Source organism: Ptiloglossa arizonensis, chromosome 1 (assembly GCF_051014685.1).
Source record: "Ptiloglossa arizonensis isolate GNS036 chromosome 1, iyPtiAriz1_principal, whole genome shotgun sequence".
Lineage (NCBI taxonomy): Eukaryota > Metazoa > Arthropoda > Insecta > Hymenoptera > Colletidae > Ptiloglossa > Ptiloglossa arizonensis.
Genome location: NC_135048.1, coordinates 13,532,825 through 13,554,358, shown reverse-complemented (window position 1 = coordinate 13,554,358; position 21,534 = coordinate 13,532,825). Strand labels below are relative to the sequence as shown.

Genomic DNA, 21,534 nt, shown 5'->3' with positions numbered 1-21,534 from the left:
TCTAAAATACCAAGATTCGCTCTTACACGCGAGATTGTACAGATTCGGCGGTAGATGAATGAGTTCGAACGAACGTAGATTCCTCGTACAGGAACGTATCAAAAATATGGAATGAAACGTCTCGATACGAGGCTTCCTTTTCGAGAGAATAAATTTGAAAATTTCAAAGTACGGCTTGACTCTCGTCTGACCGACACGCGTTATTTCCACTCGAGTTGGTGTTCGTATCGAGTGATATAGTACAGTTTGTACTCCATCGATCTTAGGTGAACAAGTTAAAACGTTTACAAGCACTCGATCGCACGCGTGTTCCGAAGAATCTTCAAGATCGATTTTCTCATAAACGGAACCTCCTACCGTCCAAATTTATTCCACATTTTCGATTCATTTTTGCGCAAAGAATCCCTCTGCGACCGATTCATCGCTCACAGTTTTTGCTCGTACGTGCGGTCGGGGGATTTGTTAAGGGAACGAGCAAGGAGAGATTGGAGCAAATTAACGGTTAAAAAAACAATCTCAGCGGTTGCGTCGAAGTTTCGATCTTAATTCGCGCGCGAGCAAATAGCGAGCAGCCAGATTTATTCGCTAGCACGAACTTACAGACCAGACTCGGAAAAATCTCGCTTGATCGCGAAAAGTCGCTACATAAGCAAGCCGGCCCGATAAATCGTCGATCTCTTCTACGTGTACCACAGTTATTTGTCAGTGTCCCGGAAGCGGCGGCACTCTACCAACCTCACGTTCCGGATCTATGTTTTATGCCGCCGCTTATTGTTAGAAACGTCCGCGGTTGGTGGAAAGGTAACAAATCGAGGCGACAGATTTAGACACACGAGCGAATCCGAGGAGAGAGGACCTCGAATCCTCGATATCCGAACTTCTTTCGTTGCTCGCCGATCTTTCTCGCCCGTAACTCGTTTCTTACACCCTCGAGAGAGAGAGTTTCTCCATTCGATGCCGCGGATTTTCCTCCGTCGGTGTCCCGAAAACGTGGAAAGATTATTCGGAAATATTTCGAAAGGAAAATCAAAGCTCCACGCGTTGCAAAATATCCCATTTCTTAATCGATCGTATTCAATTTTCACGTTACTATCCAATCGTTTCGCGTCTCATCACGTTTGTTATTTGAGAATATTAAAGTGAAAATCACAGTTCCACGCGTAGCAAAATATCCCATTTCTTAATCGATCGTATTCAATTTTCACGTTACTATCCAATCGTTTCGCGTCTCGTCACGTTTGTTATTTGAGAATATTAAAGTGAAAATCACAGTTCCACGCGTAGCAAAATATCCCATTTCTTAATCGACCGTATTCAATTTGTAAGGTAACTATTTAACCGTTTCGTCTCTCTTATTACGTTTGCTATTTGAGAATATTAAAATGAAAATCGAAATTCCACGAGATATGAAATATCCCACTTCTCGATCGATCGTATTCAATTTCCACGTTACTGTTTAATCGTTTCGCTTCTCTTATTATATTTTCAATACGAGAATATTAAAATGAAAAATCGAAATTCCACGCGATAGGAAATATACCGCTTCTTGATCGATCGTATTCAATTTTCACGTTACTGTTTAATCATTTCGGCTCCCTTATTATATTTGCTATTTGAGAATATTGAAACGAAAATCGAATTGCCCGTTCCCGTAACCTTTATTTAACTAACCGATAGAATTTTAATTTAATTAATTTTCCAACCCGCTCCTACCCTTTCTCGGACTTTTTTTCATTCACACCCAGTGGATTGTGTCGTCGTCTTTTTGTTCCGTTCCACCTCGGTACCTTTAAACTGCGAGGAATATTTGTCGAAAATAGTACAATTCCATTGTTTGCACTTGAAAATTGAACGCGAAACTACCCGCCACTTAATGAATCGTTAGTCACCCGTTTTTCATGCGTCACGGACGCCATTATAAATAAACAAGCTATTCATACGGTGAAACGACGTGCTTTATAATCGTTTGACAAATCGTTGCAGACCACGCGGACAACAATTTGTCGTGGTAAAATCGCGTTTATCCGAGACGCGTGCAGGCAACATGCAACCGTTATCAGCCGATCGAATTAAATAAATTTTACCGCCGCTTAACAAACAAACAAACAGGATACGACCGACCCTCGCATTTTGTACGCGATAATATGCGTACGAGTTTCGATGTCCGACTGGATTAAACGACGAATAAAACGTATCCGTATCGATATAATAATTCTGGACACGCAACAAAGAACGTGGCCAAGTTCGAGTACTCGAATACCAGTGCTCGAGCACTGACGCTCGAGGTAGCAGAATTCAAGTACTCGAGTCTAGCACTCCCCAAAGTGCTCACGAGGGTACTTGAACCTTATTTACAAGCTACGGTAGTGCCTCGCGTAATGTTCGAAAATCGGGGCCGGCAATTATCAATACGCGAGGCACGGGTGGAGAATTTTTTGTCACAACAGCAATTGGATACAATGGAACGAAGAAACGCAAACAATGACAACGGTGATGGTCCCTGAATCACGAAACCGAGCAACAAATTTTATCAATACCCGGGGCATTATCGTACACAAGTGTGGAAGGATTAACTACGTGTGCGTATTTAAACAATTCTGGACAATGGAGATTCGGGTGTGGAATGAAATGTTGAATTGCGCGGAAGAGATCGCGTGTTTATTTCTAAAGAGTGTGTGTAGCCCTTTAAGTACATCGAGTGTGTGCGTACACACGTGCGTGGGGGATTTAGAACGAACGCATCGAGTGAAGAGTCAATTGACAAGCGATGTGTTATTGATCCTTTTCGTCTATTTAAAATATAATGGTCGACCCCTCTCGATATTTATTTCTACGTAAGTACAAGTTATAGTATTTATCACGCTGAGATTATTTAGTCAGATTTCCTCCGATCCGCACTTCCGAAAACAATATCGTGATTTTTCAAAGTACTCGACAAACACACGAATATATCTCATCGTTCTCTCATCGCCATTCCCGACGGTATCCGTCACTTATCATACCCGGAGTATTCGATCATATTTCCCTGCTCCGTACGTTCAAAAACAATATCGTCCCATTTGAAAACACTCACGGAAGATCCTCGCATATCTCACCGTTCTCTCATCCCCACTCCCGATAATATCAATTATTTATCGTACTTCCCCTGGTTGATACTTTCAAAAACAATATCACCACTTCTCGAAGTACTCGCCAAAGGCATCCCATCGTTCTTTCATCCTCACTCTCAACGGTATCTATTACTTATCATACACGAAGTATTCGATTATAATTTTCCTACTCCACTTATTCAAAATCAATATCGTGAAATCTCGAACTACTCACCGAAAGTATCCCAGCTTTCTCTCATCCCCGTTTTCAATGGTATCAGTTACTTACCATACAAGAAGTATTCCATCATACTTTCCCTATTCCACACAATATCGTCAAATTGATAATATAGTGAAATCTCAAAGTACTCACCGAAGGTATCCCAGCTTTCTCTCATCCCCGTTCTCAATGGTATCCGTTACTTACCGTACAGGAAGTATTCGATTCTACTTTCTCTACTCCACAGATGCAAAAGCAACATCGTCACATTTCGAAGTACACGCGGAAGATCCGCACATATTCAACCGTTCTCTCATCCCCACTCCCGACGGTATCAATTTCATCGAACAAGGAGTCAAACGAACGCGCCGAAGTTTCTCGTCTTTGTTCGTCTCCCTCCGTCTCGCAGTTTCAATAAACAGTAGTGCTACGCTGCCTTACGAGAGCTCTCGTTCCCCTTAGACCAACTTAACGCTCGATTCAAATCCATTGAGAGGACGCCGAGATCAACGAACGTAAAGGGCAAAAAGGTGAAACGTTACGATCGATGGGAAGGCAATAACACGTTGCCAGTTTCGTTAGGAAAGCTGAGCAGGAGAGAGGGAGACGTTCAATTATCCAGCTCGTAATTAGATTATCGCGGAAAAAGACGGGACACGATAAACGGGAATTGAAAGGAACCGAGACATCGCGAGACGTCGTCTGTCGCGATTGACGAAAACGAAGGGGGCGGAAAAAAAACCTGGAAAGCGAAAATTCCATTGTTCAGCTCCTTTATCGGGCGTTAGGTGCCGGACGATTACAGCTGGTAATCGGCTTTTCTCACGGACAAGCACCTCCCTCCGACCAGACGACCTCAGAAGAACTAATTTCCTTCTGTTAAGGGGAAAACGATGAATGGAAAGTGTCCTGTTCTTGCGCGATCGACCATCTCCGCCATCGATGGCCGATAGTATAATATCCAAGTGGGAAATACTCCGTTCGCTGATTTTAGATGTCGGACTTTTACTGGTGTAGGAAGTACATTCGGCAGAAATGAAATTCTCCAGGAAATTGAACTCCTCGCGTTGCACGTTGTCTCGTGTAGTTGTCCAGTGTTTGAATTATATTTACGACACTCGGAGTAGCTGAAAACGTCTTGTTCCCGAGGAATGATCTATCGATGGAAAACAAAGACGGTTATGTGGACCGACTGCTAGTGGACTGTAAGACTGTCGAGAGAATACGATCCTTCACGAATACTTACACGGGACATTGACTCACATTTAGCCTTGACAAGGTACAAAAATCCTTCACAGATACTTACAGAGAACGCTAATTTGGATTTAGCCCTAAAAAGATAGAAGGATCCTTCACGAATACTTGCACAGTGGCGACATCACACAAACGACACATAGCTAGATGGTAGTGCAAGGCATAAGATTCGAAGAGGTAAAGTAGCTGCAATTCCAACCTGAACGGTATCTTTGATAATCCTAGAAAGATGCGAGGGTCCTTCACGAATACTTGCACGAGACACTGACTCACATTTAACCCTAACAATATACAAGGATCCTTCGCATATACTTACCTGAAACGGTAACTCGAATTTAGCCCTAAAAGGATACAAGGATCCTTCACGAATACTTGCACAGTGACAACATCGCGAAGAAACATGAATGACACTTGGCCAGGTGGTGAAGCAACGCGCAAGATTTAAAGTGGTAGCTGCAATGCCAACTGAAACAGTACTTTCGATAACCCTGCAAAGATACAAGGAGTTTAGCCCAAAAGAGATACAGGAATCCTTTACAAGTGTATAGTAGCAACATCACATTGGACGACAGCTGACCAGGTGGTGGGGCAAAGATTCGAAGTGATAAAGTAGCCACGATTCCAACTTGAACGGTACCTTTGATAACCCTAGAAGGATGAAAGGATCCTTGACGAATATTCGTGCACTTGCAAAATCATGAGGAAGCACACGTCTCCTCGTGACAAGTGTAGCATCTGGTGCGCTAGCTGGTGAATCCGACTAACTGAAGAGGATCCTTAGTACCCCCCAGACTGGTTCCCTTGGTAGAAGCGTAAACCAGCAGAAGGCTCGGCGACGACGATGGACCAGAACCGAAGCCAGCAGTCGATCCTCTCAGGGATTAACACCTGCGATGACGATTTATAAATTTGGCCAGCGACGGGAAAGCCACAGGGACTCGCTAAATCTGTCGACTGCGTGGGAGATTAAACGCGCGGAATAATACATTAAACTCAACGGTGTCTCTACCGCTGGTAAGAAAACGGTCCGCTGCGTGTTCGACGTTGATGCATGGTGGCTTAAAACTTGAACCATCTGTTTCTGAGATCGCGCGACCGGAGTGCAAAGGCTTCGATTGCGCGTCAGAAAGAAGAGGGTAGACGTCATTCTTCACCGTAGTCGCGACAAATCGAGGACGAGAAAGCTCTGATTTAAAACGTGTCCGTCGAGGAAGACTGGATGCGCGATACAACTGAGACCAGACTACGAATTAGTCACTTTTCTACAGCTCGAATGGTTCCATCAACGGTGTCGGGTGACAGATTTCGTTAAAATGTCCCGCGTGCGCCAGTCTAGGTTTTTTTTCTTGAGATACCTACAGTACGAGCGCGAAAAGATTGCACTTGAGGATGCAGTCTTACTCAGACACGAAACGGATATACACACATCTCTTTTGCGCTCGAGGAAATGATCGCGAAACTTACTACGAATGAAAGTATTGCAGTTTTTACAATCATGTAGAATATACGTGCGAGAAGATTGCACCTGGAATTATGGTGAGTTTCGTTCGTTTAGAAGCCATCTCCTCGGACATGGAATAGATATTCAGAAATCCCTTTTTCAATTTATTACGAATGAAAGTATTGCAGTTTTAAAAATCGCATATATAGTACACGCGCGAGAAGATTACATCTGAAGGCATGACGGGTCCCATTTTCTCAGACACGGAACAGATATACACACATCTCTTTTGCGCTCGAAGAAATGATCGCGAAAGTTACTACCAATGAAAGTATTGCAGTTTTTACAATCATGTAGAATATGCGTGCGAGAAGATTGCACCTGGAATTATGGTGAGTTTCGTTTGTTTAGAAGCCATCTCCTCGGACACGCAACAGATATTTAGGAATCCTTTCTTTAGTTTATTACGAATGAAAGTATTGCAGTTTTCAAAATCGCATATATAGTACGCACGCGAGAAAATTGCGTTTGAAGTTATGGTGGATTCTATTTGGTCAGCAGCGTAACACGTAACCTTTTTGCGCCCGAGGGGATGAGTAAGATCCCGAATGAGTAAAATCTACCGTAGCTCCAGATGTAATCTTCTCACGCGCGAACTGTACATTTGCACGAAAAGTTGCATCGAACGACGCTTTCGAATGTTAGATTTCTCCGTTACGTTAATCGTATTTGATTATAGTGCCTTGAAACGCGACATGAAATATTAGTGACTGTAATATATATGTGTCGTAGGAATATAATGCGTTAAAAAAAATTATATCTGACATCTGCGTCGTTTCATTCGCGAGAAAAGTGAGCTAATGGAAAAATATATTACGTGGGTATATAGGAAGACTCAGTCTTTTTCCAACATTTTTAACGAAACCAGACATTGTAAGGATGATCAAACGAAGGATTTGCTCTAGTCGGAATCCTAAAATATTGATCGAGAGTCTCCTACAACCTCATTTCCTCCGCTTTGACTGGCCCCTGTAAATAAATTGGACAGTCTCTCATTGGGTAAAATAGTAAAGTAAGAGTAAATTAAGGTTTAGAAGTCGCAGAGATCCCATGAGAGGAGGAAAAGAAGCTTTCGAGTATCGATTGAACGTTGGAGGTGACTGTTTTTTCTCTATTTAAATACAGATCTTGGGACCACATCGGTTGAAGAATTCCGAACGTAGTTTTGCTTAAATATTGAATAGTCAAGAGGCAGAAGTCCTTTACGACTTATTGACAGTCAATAAATTTTACGATCGAAGCCATAGATGCTGCAAGTACCTATTACTTTCTTTTTACATGGACAAGTATATCTCCACCTCCCATCTAGATGTAGATTCTATCGAAGAAGAATCGAAAATATTACGACACGAGATTCGGTTAATAAATTTTATTAATTCCGTTTCGTTGATTAAACGACAATCATTGCAGACCTAACCATTTTGCCGATAAACACGTAAATACCTCAGATCTGACCTAATCGCTTCGAAAGTGAAACGAAAAATACCTCAGGCTTAACCCATACCACGGTAAATTCTAATCCAGAATTAATCGTGTATGCGCAAGCTATCGGTGTTACGACACTCCATTTAGTAATCGAAATCCAATTGGACGTAAAATGTGCCAATTCAAAATTGAATTTCTACGAGATGGTCTTTACTTTTCCCAGAAATCCTCGAAGCTGTCCGTGTGGGAGGACAACGCGGCAGTCTCGGAGATCATCGCTGAGAAATCACAACCGGTGGTGCACCGTTATAAAGTACCCGTTCCTGGTGGATTCAACGCTCGAGTTAGACTACTGATTCCACCTGACGCTGATTTGACTGGTGCTACGAAATATCCGATGTTGATTTTCGTGTGAGTATTCCTTTGTGATTCCAGCCTCGCTCTACCGACGAAAATAATCATTTATTTTATTTATATTATTTTTTACTTCGCGACATTATTCGTCGTATTAAATACACAACCAGATGTATATGCGAGGACATATTCGCAATTGTTAGAAAATCCCTAAGAGAAGTTTTCTAGTTTTGTTTAAATGCAATTTTCAAGAACGAAACTGAACACGACGATGTACAATTTTTGTCATTAAACAACCACGAAGACACTATGTGGTAGCGTCAGGGTGAACTTTTAATTGGAAATCTTGCTCGTTTCGGGTGATTAATAACATCGGATAATTAATCGTAAATACAGTGAAGTTATTAACTACCGTTGCGCGGTGCATAAATTATTCATTGTTTGTAATTAATCCCGCATTAGTCGTATTGGATGATTAACGAGAAATTAAATGGAAGTTTATTTACATACATTGTGCGTTTTGCGGTTTAGTTTTGCCGATGTTTATTATAAACGGTGTATACTGCGTTACGCGCGAAAAATGATACACGTCACCAGAAATTAACATAAATATCGCAAAAGTCCGACGCTGTGTTGCAAATAATAGCGACGCAATAAGCGCAATAAAATTTATCCCGCGGTTCAAGCGAAAAATATAACAGTAATGTAAATTTATTCCCGCGGCCGTGGATCATAATTTAAACGATTTCAATGCAAATGAACGATCGTTCCTTGTCAGACACCGTCAACAAAAGAGGAACCAACGTCTTCGAATTTAATGACTTGCACAATTCCTTATTCTCACCCTCGCCATTGCCACAAATGTATAGAATGGGTCATAAAGCGTTCCTCTATTTATCGGGAATTATAAATATTATACGAAAAATGTATAGGGTGGACAGCTTTAACCGCGCATCGACAATTCAATTTTCTGCATTTTACCAAATTTTCAATTCGTAAAATATTGAAACATTGTTTTCAACTCGACATAACTCGGCAAATAACATCAGCAGTTGTACCGCTATCATATTTACGTTACATTTGTTTTTTCTACTTTACGCTGCAGTTTCTATACTCAATTCCTCCGTTCGCCGAATGCTCGATACAACATTCAAAAACATCTCACATTTCTCCCATTTTGATCAACGAATATAACAGTGGGCGTATCCTAAAGGGGAGGAGCGTGGCCTAAAGGGGGCGTGTCCGAAAAAGTGCTCGAAGGAGTAGGTGTGTCTGCAGGAATGAGTGTGTCTCAAGAAGTGGACGTGTCTGAAGAAGTGGGCGTGTCCGAAGGAGTGGAGTTGTTGGGAATGAGATTAGACGATGAAATGTTCGGCTATCGGAAGTTCTTTATTGAACACTTGTAAACAACGTAGATAGAAAAATAAGCTGATTTCTAAGCGCGAGGAATGGGAAAAGTAACGAGTGCTTCTATTGTATTGGTACACCAGGTATAAGGTATAACACGGTATACCTAACTACAATACAATAGGTACATCCGTTACTTTTCTCACCCCGCCCATGCAACCTTGCCCCACTCCTTACACATGGAATTCAGTTTACTTTTCCGTCTACGTTGCCGGTGGAGTGGATAAATTGTTTAAAATTGATAAGTAACGAATGAAACTAACGACCGATTAAACGAATTAGAATAGTACGAGGCGACATCGAGGAGCTACATTCTGTGGCGACGCCTCCTTTAAGTTGCAGTATAGAATAACAAAATGTAACGTATACATCGCGAGATATGGCTCACTAAAGCCATTTAACGAAAAACGCTCAAAACTTTTTACTTCGCCCATTATACGTTTCTGTCGAGATTCCCGTAACTAAGATTGATTCATCTGTTAAATCATCCTTTTTACAATTGGAATTATCTTTCTGTAGGTCTCTTCCATAAGAATTTATATTTTCCTCAGAACCTGTCTGAAATTGAAAACAATATATATTAATTCTATCACGCGTGCAGTACGCGCGCAAGGAGATTGCGTCTGAAAAGATAAGTGATGTCATAAGAACAGATGCAATCATCTTGCACGCGTGCAGTACATTTACTTATTTATATATATATATATCTTTTATCGGTTGACATTTCGTACATTGATTATCGAATTATTTTATTTTCAAATTTGATTACTTATTTACTTTAATTAAATTGATCGTTAAATTTAATTCGTTACGAACTTCATTATAGGTTTCAATTCCTGAAAGAAATGTTAACGTTCCGTGCATTCAAACTAATTCTATTAAGTTTCGTTACGTTTGTCAATTAACAATGAATTTTTTAACCCTGACTTTGATTAAAATTATTTTCTAATTTCGTAGCTCAATGTATAGCGCCAGCTGCGAGGATGTAATCGATAGCATTTCATTGTGTACAAAATCCACGAACAGAACTATTTAGGAGCGATAAGCGATTTAATTGAGTCCGATTTTTCTGCGCGCGATCTTTGTTTCGTCAAGCGTTATTTTTCATATGCAAACACATACCAAGCCGTATGAATACGCTTTAATGTCTTCGGGAGCGGATACGAATTATTCGCCGTGCAAAAAAAGAAAAAAAGAAAAAAAGAAAAACGAAGAACGACGGCGTCGCGCGTCAGGCGCAGCGTATCATTTATCAAAAACTTTTTGCGACCTTCTATTCTATTAAAAGGTGTCGCGAAACGCCGGAAATATCGCCACGAAATTCATTCGCCTTTATGTAAACGCGCCTCGTGAATTTTTATGGAATCGTTCGGGAGTAATTCCCTCCGAAAATGAAAATTAACGAATCGAATCTTCGCTAATGCTTCGCGTTCAACGAAACGTATAGAGAAAAAGTTCATATTTTTTTTTTTTTGTTTTACCGTAGAAATTTATTTACTCCCAAGCGAGAGGATTTTCTGTTAAATAGATTCCGAACTTTGTATACGAATCGTCATAGAGAGCCGAATATAAAAATATCGAGCTAAATTAATAGTAACTATACTCGGTGGAAACCTTATTATTATCGTTAAATCGTACCGTAAGCAATTGATAAATTTAATCGAACGATATTGAATTATTTTCCATACAAGTGACGTTAATTTTCATTTAATTCCCGTACGTTATACTATTCCTTTCGAACGAATTAGGCTTTTGTGTAAATGTAAATAGAAATACCTACCACCGGTGTAATTAAATTTGTTCAAATGGAATTGTTTAACAATTCGATGGTTCGAATATTTGATTACATCGTTGGATCAAACTGAAAATAAGCAATATTAAAATTTCACCGACTAATGGGATCGTATCGTGTTATCGATGATAAAATATCAATACGATTTGAGGTTAGTTTCGAACAATGGCGGCTCCGTCTCTCATTTTTGGCAGTTACGCGGCCAATTAATCGAAACGATAATCTTTCACAGGGAACGATAAATCCGTTTTTTCTTTTTTTTTTCGTGTTGCAGATACGGGGGACCAGATTCGTATCAGGTCACTGAAAAATTCAACGTCGATTGGGGCACGTATCTCGTGACGAACAAGAGCATCATCTACGCGACCATCGACGGTAGAGGTTCCGGTTTAATGGACAACGGTATGCTGTTCGCTGGATACCGTAATCTCGGAACCGTTGAAATCGTCGATCAGATTAACGTCACCAGGTGAGCTCTCGTACAAAGCGAAAGAAACTTTCGTCGGTTTTGCATATCCCGATACGGTACGGAGCACCGGTTTCGTTCTTTTGCCAGTCTCAAGTGCGGATGGAATTCTAATTGTAGCGTTCTGTGTACCACGGGATGCAAATTTCGTCCCAATTTGGATCGGTCTTCCACGCTGTAAGTTCACTGGCCAAGTATTTTGATCGTTGAACACGGTTTTGTAACATTGTTATTCCGCGAGCGACAAGATGCAAACGAGTTCTAACTTCGTGAGAGTGATATTGGTTCGCCATTTAAATATTCTCATCGGGAAACTTGTCATTTTTATTAATCCGTGCGACACAAAGCGCGAACGGGTTTCCAACTTCGACGTTATGAAACGTTCGATCGAGAATTTATATAACGTCGCGACGAAACGCGAGAAGTGAACGCAACATCGAAAATATCGGGAACGTGGAGAAACGTTATATTTTAAATTGCGAGGTTACACGATCAACGTACCCTCCAAGGAAATTAATTATTTTTCTCTCTAAAGACCTCGACGAGTACACGAGTGTATTTTGTTTCAACGTAATCATGTATTTGATGAATGCTCAAAGCGTTCGGGGCATTAATATTTTCCCAGACCTGTTCTGTTTTTTTTCTTTTTTTTTTTTTTTTTGTTCCGCGGTGTTCCACCATTTGTATAGGTCTCAGCCCGCACAATAGACAAAATAATATTTTACCGTGCCGGGCTCGTCCACCGAACGCAATTTTGTTTCACCGTGAAAAATTGTGACCCAGTTCCTGTAGTTGGCCGATTAAAATGCAAATAGATCAGAATTTTATAGTCTCATTGTGTTATCCGAGAACTTCGATCGCGGGGCCAGTCCTAATTCCTTCCTTCCGCTTATTTACATGTAAAATGTCCCCGCGCAATTTGTCGAATGTGCCCGGCCGGTTTCGAATGCAAAAAGACGCATCGTTCTTGTTATTCTATGCATTTTTAATGCTCGTACGTCAACAAAAGATCCGACATCGCGACCGATTTATATTTATGCCGTCTGCTTTTTCGCGATCTGCAGCGAGCCGATGTTCCCGGTTGACGTCGAGATAACTCAATTTATGACGTCACTGTAACTCGTATCTACATTTTTTTTTTGTTTTTTTCTTTTTTGGCCTTTTTCCATACAATTCGTTCGATTGTTACAGCGAGCAAAATCGATCCCGGTTCGCGATCCTTCGAACGCTTGTTTTCGTACGAGCTCGCACAGAATGATTAGAAAATGGCTCCCAATTAGACGTGGCGCAAGAGCCAGCTACTTGGGAGCAGACAAATGGGTGAATTCCCTGCAATAGGGAGACTTCCAGCGGGAGAAAAATAGGTTAAATCGTCCGCGATAGGGAGAGCTGTTCGGTAACGAAACTTTGGTAATTCGTAATGGGAGATCGCAGTGATTAGGAAAGGGACTTTAGGTGTTTTCAAACGATGGACGAAGGTGCTCTGTTTGTAGAATTGTTTAAAGTGCGCGAGTTAATGTGGTCAAGTAGGTGTATGTGGGTCACCAAATCTCTAAATGGAAGTATCTACGGCTTTTGTTACTGTTCAAATACTATTTAGAAGTTTCGACCCCTAAATCAACCAGCCCTAATTGTTTCACGTGCGCCGGGCTGTTTGCCCTCTGACCCCGAGACTCCGTTTCAGTGTCCTTAAGTGTTGTATAAACATTCGAATATTGTAACCACAATATTGAAAATCTGATGAAACGGAGGATTGAATCAACAGTGCTCTAAGCTGTAATCTGACCAACTGAGTGGTATCAACGAATCTATAACAGATCTGGTTTTACATTTCTTTTGGGACGCCATACGCTACGCTTGAAACTGCTGTCAATAATTCCAAACGAGTCGTTCGATTCGGAGTCGCGTTATCCGAGTAACCTAGAATCCTATATTACGCGCGCGAGGAGATTGCGTCTGGAATTATGGCTGGTACCATTCGTCAGTCGGAGCTTCCTCGAGCGCGAAAAGGATGTATGTATGCATATTTGTCACGTACGTGCTCGAGGAGATGGCCCCTGATCGCTTAGAACCGGTCACAACTCAATATAATCTGCAGACGTAATTTGCTTGCGCGTGTACTGTAAACCTCACCTTTTTCGGGCGTGAGCTCCGTGACGTAGCTCCTACGAGCACCAAGGATTTCTCTTATGGCCGTACCGATCAGTGATCACTGATACAGAAGTATCAATTTCCTAATATCCGTCACTACCGTGTGGGTTTCACTCGGAACAACTATTTCTTTCATCGTGTCCGAATCATCGACAACGATTTTTACTCTTAGGTTATTTTTACTGCTGGAGTTCATCCAATTCTATCAGAAATACGACACTTTACTATAGATCTCACCTGAAACGTACAAATTCGTTCAACGAGCTGGATCTGTATTACTATTAGGTTGTTCGGAAAGTTATTTCGTTTTTTTTTTTTTTTGGGGGGGGGGAAATGAAACACGATTCTTTTTTAGAGTGTATAAACATTTTATTAAGTTGTTCATTCTCCAGTTTGGCAAACGAAATGACTTTCCGAACAAGCCAATATATACTATTGTTCAGTTAAATGCGAGTTGTATTTCAATTTTTTTATTACTTTTGGCATCGCATTTTATTCCCAATGTACACCGTACTTTGTTCGACGATCGTTTGTAACAACACTATTCCATTTTTCTTTATAATCTGCAAACGAAAAGTTTATTCAATTTATAACATATCGAAGAAAACAACTTTTAAACGAACACAATCATCGCAATGTATCGATATAACAGTATTTCTTTTTATTTTTCCAGAGCATTTTCAATATTTTTTATGGTTCAAAACTTGTACAAAATTGTCACCAAATTCTTCGTTCTGACTTTCTGTAGAACATTCAGATAAAAGAGGATCGTATTCTTCGGATATTGTAACATATTTTGCACGCGATTCTTCGACTGTAAATATGTTAAAATTACCGCAGAAATTTCATTGCATTTCCATGTTCGCTACTCCACCAAATTATTATTATTATTATTATCATCATTCGTTCTCGTGAAATTATTCGTTCCAAATATAAATATCAACGAAAGAGACACAAGAACCAACAAACGAACAAAATCGTAAGCTACAATAACTTAACACCTTTTGCACAAACCCGTCCATGGAATTAACAAATGACCAATGTTCGATAACTTGCAGCCGACATCCAATCGTATACACTGCCTGAGCTTCGTATCCCAGCACGTGCACGATTTGTTTTTATCTGCCTCTTATATCGAGGCTGAGTACCTACGATCTCGAAGGTTCTTCCAATCGTGCTTGTGCACGCCCCTCCGACCGCATCTCATTCGCAATAATTTCGTCGGGAACAAGAGCATACCGATAATGATCGCCTGGACAAGAGGGTCGAAAACATTTCGAGCATTTCCACCGCGCGGAACGGAAGCGTGGCGCGTGCAAAATTAACGACGCAGAAACGAGAGCCTCGTGTTCCCCCTCCGTCAGGGCAGCAACCGTTTCCCACGTTTTCGAGGCTCGAAATTCAAATGTTCCTATTTCATTAGAAATTTCTTTTTCTTTTTTTTTTTTTTTTTTCTTTAGTCCCCCCACTCTCGTCGTTCTCCGTAAGCGTGAAAACTCGAGAACATTCGCGACGAGGCGCGGTTCCTGGAGTCGCGGCACGGAGCGCGTTTCTTAAAATTCCCCGAGCAACTTTACGGGAAATCTAATTATAGGGAGAGCCTTTCCGACGTCGCGGCACCTCCACCTCCCCTGACCCTCCGCCAAGGGCAGACTTATCGGGCGGACGACGCGGTAATCCACTAATCCGGCTAACAAACTCGCAACGTCCAACCCCTTGTTCCGTCGGTGAACGAATACGCGCCACCTTAAATGAACTTCTTTTACCGGTTATCGGCCAAGGGACCAACCGGTCTGGAATTACTTTCTGCCCTGAGTGAATTTATAGACTGATCCCTAGGATGCGTCCGACCATCGCCGCGTCGCCTCGTATTTCCTTCTAGTGTCACCGGCGAGATGCCTAGAACGGGATAAGTAATTGACGCGAAGCTTAGCGCATCGGATTCTCGCTTCGGCGGAGTTAAGGGTGAGAATTGAAACGACGACGAGTTTATTCGGGGTCAAGTTTCGAGCGCGTTAATGCGTCAAGAATTGTACTTTTAGAAGCTAGAGCTCGGGTGTCGTTTACTGCAGTTAGATAACCCTCGTCGTCAGTCGTTGTTTCAGGGTCTGGGACATCGTAACGTTGGATTATCTTCTCGTCTGTATCAGCCATCTTCCAAAGAGAGATCACTTTCAGAGCAAAAGAATCCTCGTAAACCCACTTGCGGAATCTAGGTACTCCGAGTTGGGATGTCGAAGTGTCTTGAAACGGTTAAGAAACGATCTATCAGCCTAGACCCTTGGACCAAGGTGTCTAAGTGGCATAATAAAAAGTGTGGACTTCTAGATGTAGATAATACATAATATTATCTATTATCTATTATCAATTATCTATTCTCTATTACTTATTAGTTACTATCGATTATCTGTTACCTATGGAACTATCTATCTATCTGTCTATCTCTCTGACTATTTATCTATTTATATATTTATCTCTTTATCTATGATCCAGTTATCTACTTATTTATTTGACTGCGAGTTTGGTCCTTCTGTGTCAAAGTGTCCAAGTCTTTTGTCGTAGTTGAATTACATTTTGAATTGGAGTTATTTGAAACGCGTTATTTAATTTCTAATCGATTTCCTCAAATCCTTGGCTTCCGATACAATAGTCCACGAGACCAGGAGGTTCATCGTTTTCCAACAAGGTCTTGATTCCTTCGACAGTCGTTGACATATTGCAGACAAATTGTCGTATCTCGAAACCTCCAGCAACGCGTACCTGAGAACTGCAAAGATGATTCCTAGATTAACACGTTAAGCGCCGTGTCAGTCACTAGTGACTAACGCTACACTTTCCATACGGGATGCGTCTGCCACCGGTGACCGACGGTACAAAGTTTATTTATAATAGTTTTGCTCGTGATTTCTTCATCCCAAATATTCGAAAAATAGACCGTTAATTTCTTTCGAATTTCTGTGATGGTAATTTTTATTCTTATTGCACTCTTCGTTAAAAAAATATGGCAGTAACTTACGCCGTAAATGGAAAAGTAAATGTAGGTCTCTTCGTGATTTTTTTCCAAAGAAACCATAAGACTTTTCTGTATGGAGTTTCGCATACGTATTTATCCATGCTTACTCTAGGTTCGTAATATTTTATAAATGAAAATAATAAAAATTGTTAGAATCTTTGTATGATCTTAAATGAAGCGCGTTTTGAAAAATTGGTTCTGCTTATTCGAAACAAGAAAAACAAACACCATCCCGATCAGTATAAAAGTGGCTATGAAATGAATCGTGGAAAACAACATCACAAAAATTTAAAAATATGAGAATTTTTGAAGTTCGAATATCGACCCTTTGTGTCTTTTTCACCTTCAGCGTGCTACAAGAAAATTAAAAGAAACATCGAATCTTGACATCTGTTCAAGATTCTCTCCAAATTGAAAGTAAATCGATCGGCTAGAACCTAATATGTACTGTCATCCAGTTTAAAGAAACGCGTTTAAAATTGTTCGGCAACTCGAGGAAATTCTTTAGCCCAGCTATTTTCAGAGCATAAACTTCGAGGAGATGTATACAAACAACCGATTTCTTTTTCACAACAGATTACCAGAATACCCCGTGAACGCGTGAAGGGAAATGTAGGCAACATCGGCCATTTTTCCCCCCAATCGCAGTCCTTCGACGAAAATGTCCTAACCCAGTACGATTCGCAATTCCGTTCAAAGGTCATCGTCTCAGCCCCGTACTCTGTAGGTTTCCCCGGCGGATGATCGAAACAGTGAAAATTTCACGGGTCGATGGAAGCCCTCGTCGACGCACGTTTCGTTTTCGAAGCCATTTCCCGGAACGAGTACGGAGGAAAGACGCGCGCGTCGATTCTCGGCGCGCGGCGGTGGTGTCCCCGTTTAATGGAAGGTTCCGATAACCAAACAGCGAGGTGGGTAACAAGAACAGCGAGAGCAAGAAACGGGGGCGACTCGGATTGGGAAAAGCGGCCCTTTATCGCGCCGAGACTGTGACGAGCGCTTATCTTCCACGAGCTATCGATTCCGTTCGGGTATCTTCACGCAGGATCGGAGGCGAAACGGCGGATAGAAGGACGCGGACGAAGGCGGTGTATTTTAACCGACATCCACCAAACCGCCCCCATCCGCCACCATCGTGCTCCAAGCTCTCCCATCCGGGCATCGGTGGCGCTGCCCGTCCCTGTATCCACGTTGCAATGTTTTGCTGGCGCGTCGCACCGCGTCCGGCCCGTAAAAACCGAGTCGTGAAATTGGAAGCCGGCCAAGCGATTGCGGAATCGGCCAACTCTCTTTAACCTTTGCCCTATTGCGCGGGGTGTTGTCGGCCCTGCGTCCCTGTCACCGTTTCTCACCCACTTCTCTCCCTCGTTTCCACCGTGCTTGCCACTCTTCCCACCCTGATTTTCCTCTGTTTCCTTCCCGTTCCTTTAGCCTCCCATCCCGCCAGTTTTTCCATTCTCTCTTTCTCTCGCTTTTCAACCGCCCCGCACACCACCCCACATTGCTCCCATCCACCAACCTAACCGGTTTCGTCGTTCTCCGCCCACTCCGTCGTTGTTTCTCTCGTTTTCCCCACCTTTTTGCTCCTCTCGGCTACGCTCACTATCAATCGCACCGCTTCAGCGATGGGAATGATGTCCTCGCGAACTGTATCGATGCTCCCGATCGTTTTCGCTACGTATTCATAGCGAACGGGAATGAACTCCGTTTCCACGCGAATGCGAGTTGCGATCTCCGGAGACTTTGGTCGATTCCACGAGGAACAAGGCAGACTGTTCGAGACGTTTTTCAGGACATTTTCGTTGGTACCTCGATTTAAGGATTCGCGAACGATGATTTTACTTTTGAGAGACACTTGGATCGGTTGATCCGGACCGAAGTTTGGGGCCGAAGGTCTAGAAACAGACGTAGTCTCAAAAATAATATTATGATGTTTATCGATCGCTCGAGTATCCACTTTCGAAGACACGAATTAGGAAAAGACACTTGGATTCGTGGATCTAACGTCTTTCAGAGCTCTATAGACGTTTTCTAGGCAATTTTGACGCTTGTAAACCGTTTAGGTTGACTTCGGGAACTCCTTATTCGTAGACTCTCTCACCCCGTTTAGAAAACCGCTTGGACACCTCGATTTAGGAATCGAAAGTGCAATGTATTTTTAGTTTAATATAACTGTATTTAACAGACTTTGCTCGTTGACTATCGATCGTTCCTATAGTTGTTGGACCGTATTCGATCGATGTCTTTAACCTCGTCGTATCGCGCGTGGGTCTTTTCAGACCCAGAGAGACCTTTGCACCGTTCGATCGTATCGTCGATACAACTTTTCTTAGAAATTAAGGAAAGTACGAGCAAATAATAGAATCTTTGTTCGAAGTGTTTGCGCGAGTGAGATCGAGTTATGGGTCGGTTTGGACCCACGCGTGGTCCGAATACTCGATGCAAATTGAACACTCACTGTCTAGACGTTTCGTTATTCTTCCGTCAGAGATCGTTACTCTCGTCGCTTATACCTAATTTCATTGTTACAACAACAAACAATTTGGATAAGCGTTCCATTATTCCAACGGACGCGTCTAATAAATATTGAAAAACATGGCTACGCTGTACCAACGAAGAATCACCGATACGTCCATTAGGAATTTTAAAATGTTCATTGAATTAGGCATTCTCTCCCTCGCTCTGCCTCTTTTTCATCCCCCCGGGTTTGCACGCTCGCCGCTGGATTTTCCCTGCTTTTTTCGCGAGTACCTTCCGTCATCGAGCCAGCAATGTTGCTGTTCCGCCCCCGTGATCGCTTCATCGGTGAATAACCGACACCGCGACCGAAAGATAAATCCTTTCTTGTCGAGTAGTGGGGGCGGTTCGCGATCCATTTAGCAACGGAATGACCCTGCAGGGATGTTACGAGCGGTGTTACCGTATCGTCCAGAAATCTGAAAATAATTTTTATTTCCAAGAACGAGAATCGAATGGCACTCGACTGTCGAGCGCGAAACAGAGAGCAACGTGACAGAATAAGGAGGGAGGCGGAAAAAAAGAAGAAGAAAAAAGAAAACGAATGAAAAGGGAGTTACGTAAAAAAGAATACCGGGTAAGAAGCGAAACGAAGTGAAGAATAAAAAGAGTTACCGGCTAATGAGCAGAGGGGTAGAAATGAAACGAAGATCTCGAAGAATGCAAAGCAACGAACAACGAGCAGCGAAGCGAGCTATGAAACATGAAAACAAAATGGTGGGTAAATACCAAGTGCATTACAAGCGGAACCGATGAATACCGAATTAAAGGGGCCGCTTAAAGAGGGAATGGAGATTAAGAAGAACGTAATCGAAACGATAATCCGCGTATAAGAACGAAGAACGATGAATGGCCGAAAATACGATTAAACCGGTTTAAGAATACGATTAAACCGGTTTAAGAGTTACCACCGGGAACGAATGGGAATTGAAATTTATTATTGTCATATTCGAACGCGTCACTCTGTGACGCAATTCTGCTGTTATCTAAATTATCCACCCTCTACTGTTCCTTTGATCTAAACCCATCCTGGACAACCTACAACGTGAGGTCGAAGTTAATTAAACAGAGAACGACGAAGTGGCGGCGAAAACAGCCGACCCAGCAAGCGTTGTCGCGTACCTAATAAAACAACCAATTATCTCCAAGAAAACGAAAGATAACAATTTCCAGAGCGAGAATGGAAACGGAATTTTTCCACAAAATGTCCAATCGATTTTTTCGCGGCACGAAGAATTGGAAGAGAGAATCCCCTAATGGATCGAGGCTAGCTTTTAAAATTATACTTCATTCTTACGCAACGATCTAATTACTTTTATACGGTGTGTTAACTTTGCGTCAATTCTCTCTACTGAACTCTCCACGAATATTCAAAATACGCGCAAACTGGTACACAAAATTTGAAATCGACAGGTCCAATAATTTTTTCTTTAATATTGGAGTATTATATTTGAAATAAAATTTTTCTTCAATTCTTGATCGTGTTTTCATTATTAAAAAGAACAATATTCTTTTTCAATGGATTTCGGCAAAACTTTATATTTAACTTCCACGAGGTGATCTAGAAATAGGTGATCAAACTTCCGTATCGTATTCTATTCTTTCTAAGGATGAAACAAGATCCTATAAATGTAGATCCGGAAACTGTTCCTTTTCGAAACATGAAACGCTCTCTGCCTCGAAATTTTACATAAATCGCACATAGAATTAGCTTTTCCTGTTAGACGTAAATATTAGGGTAGTTCGATTTATCTTGTGCGGCTTATGTCGTTAGTGAATCAGTTTTCATCGAAACGTTTGGTAGTTAAGACAGTATTATCGGTGTTAAGAACAAGTATTAGGCAGTGTTAAGGATGGCTTATTCCAATATCGAGTGAGCAGATTCGTGTATGGACGAACTAACGAAAACTCCAGAGAAGCTCAGCGTTTGAATCGGGAAAGTTTTTCGCAAAGACGATGTCCTGTTAGGAACACCTTTAGTTCGGTGTATCGTCGACTTAAAGAAGCTGGATCTTTCCCACCTACTACAGTTAACCGTTTACGAAACAGTTGTACCCAAACAGATGATAAAATTTGCATGAATCATTGAATTGACAGAAAATCAATTGTACGACCTGCACGTTCTCCTAATTTGACTCTCTTTTATTCTTTTCTATGAGGACATTTTTAAATAATGACAATAATACTGATGATAGTGTAACAATACCTGGTGCATATCTAAGTGAAAGATTTATAAAGAAGAAAATAGTTTTTAGCCGTTTCTTTAAGTAAGTTATCAACATTTCTAAAATACTCTTACGAACAAAATTTGTATCTCTAAAAGTTATCTTCCACGATAACTCGAC

The 21,534-nt window shown here is 41.6% G+C and overlaps 1 protein-coding gene across 5 annotated transcripts in view; it reads left to right on the top strand.

The window, feature by feature from the left end:
• Positions 1-21,534, top strand: part of LOC143145623 (venom dipeptidyl peptidase 4) — a 290,218-nt gene that overhangs the window by 259,383 nt on the left and 9,301 nt on the right. For all 5 annotated transcript variants that reach the window (XM_076309552.1, XM_076309472.1, XM_076309383.1 and 2 more), the window contains 2 exons: positions 7,713-7,900; positions 11,317-11,511. In XM_076309552.1, the coding sequence (XP_076165667.1) occupies positions 7,713-7,900; positions 11,317-11,511 (383 nt within the window). The remainder of the gene's footprint in view (positions 1-7,712; positions 7,901-11,316; positions 11,512-21,534) is intronic.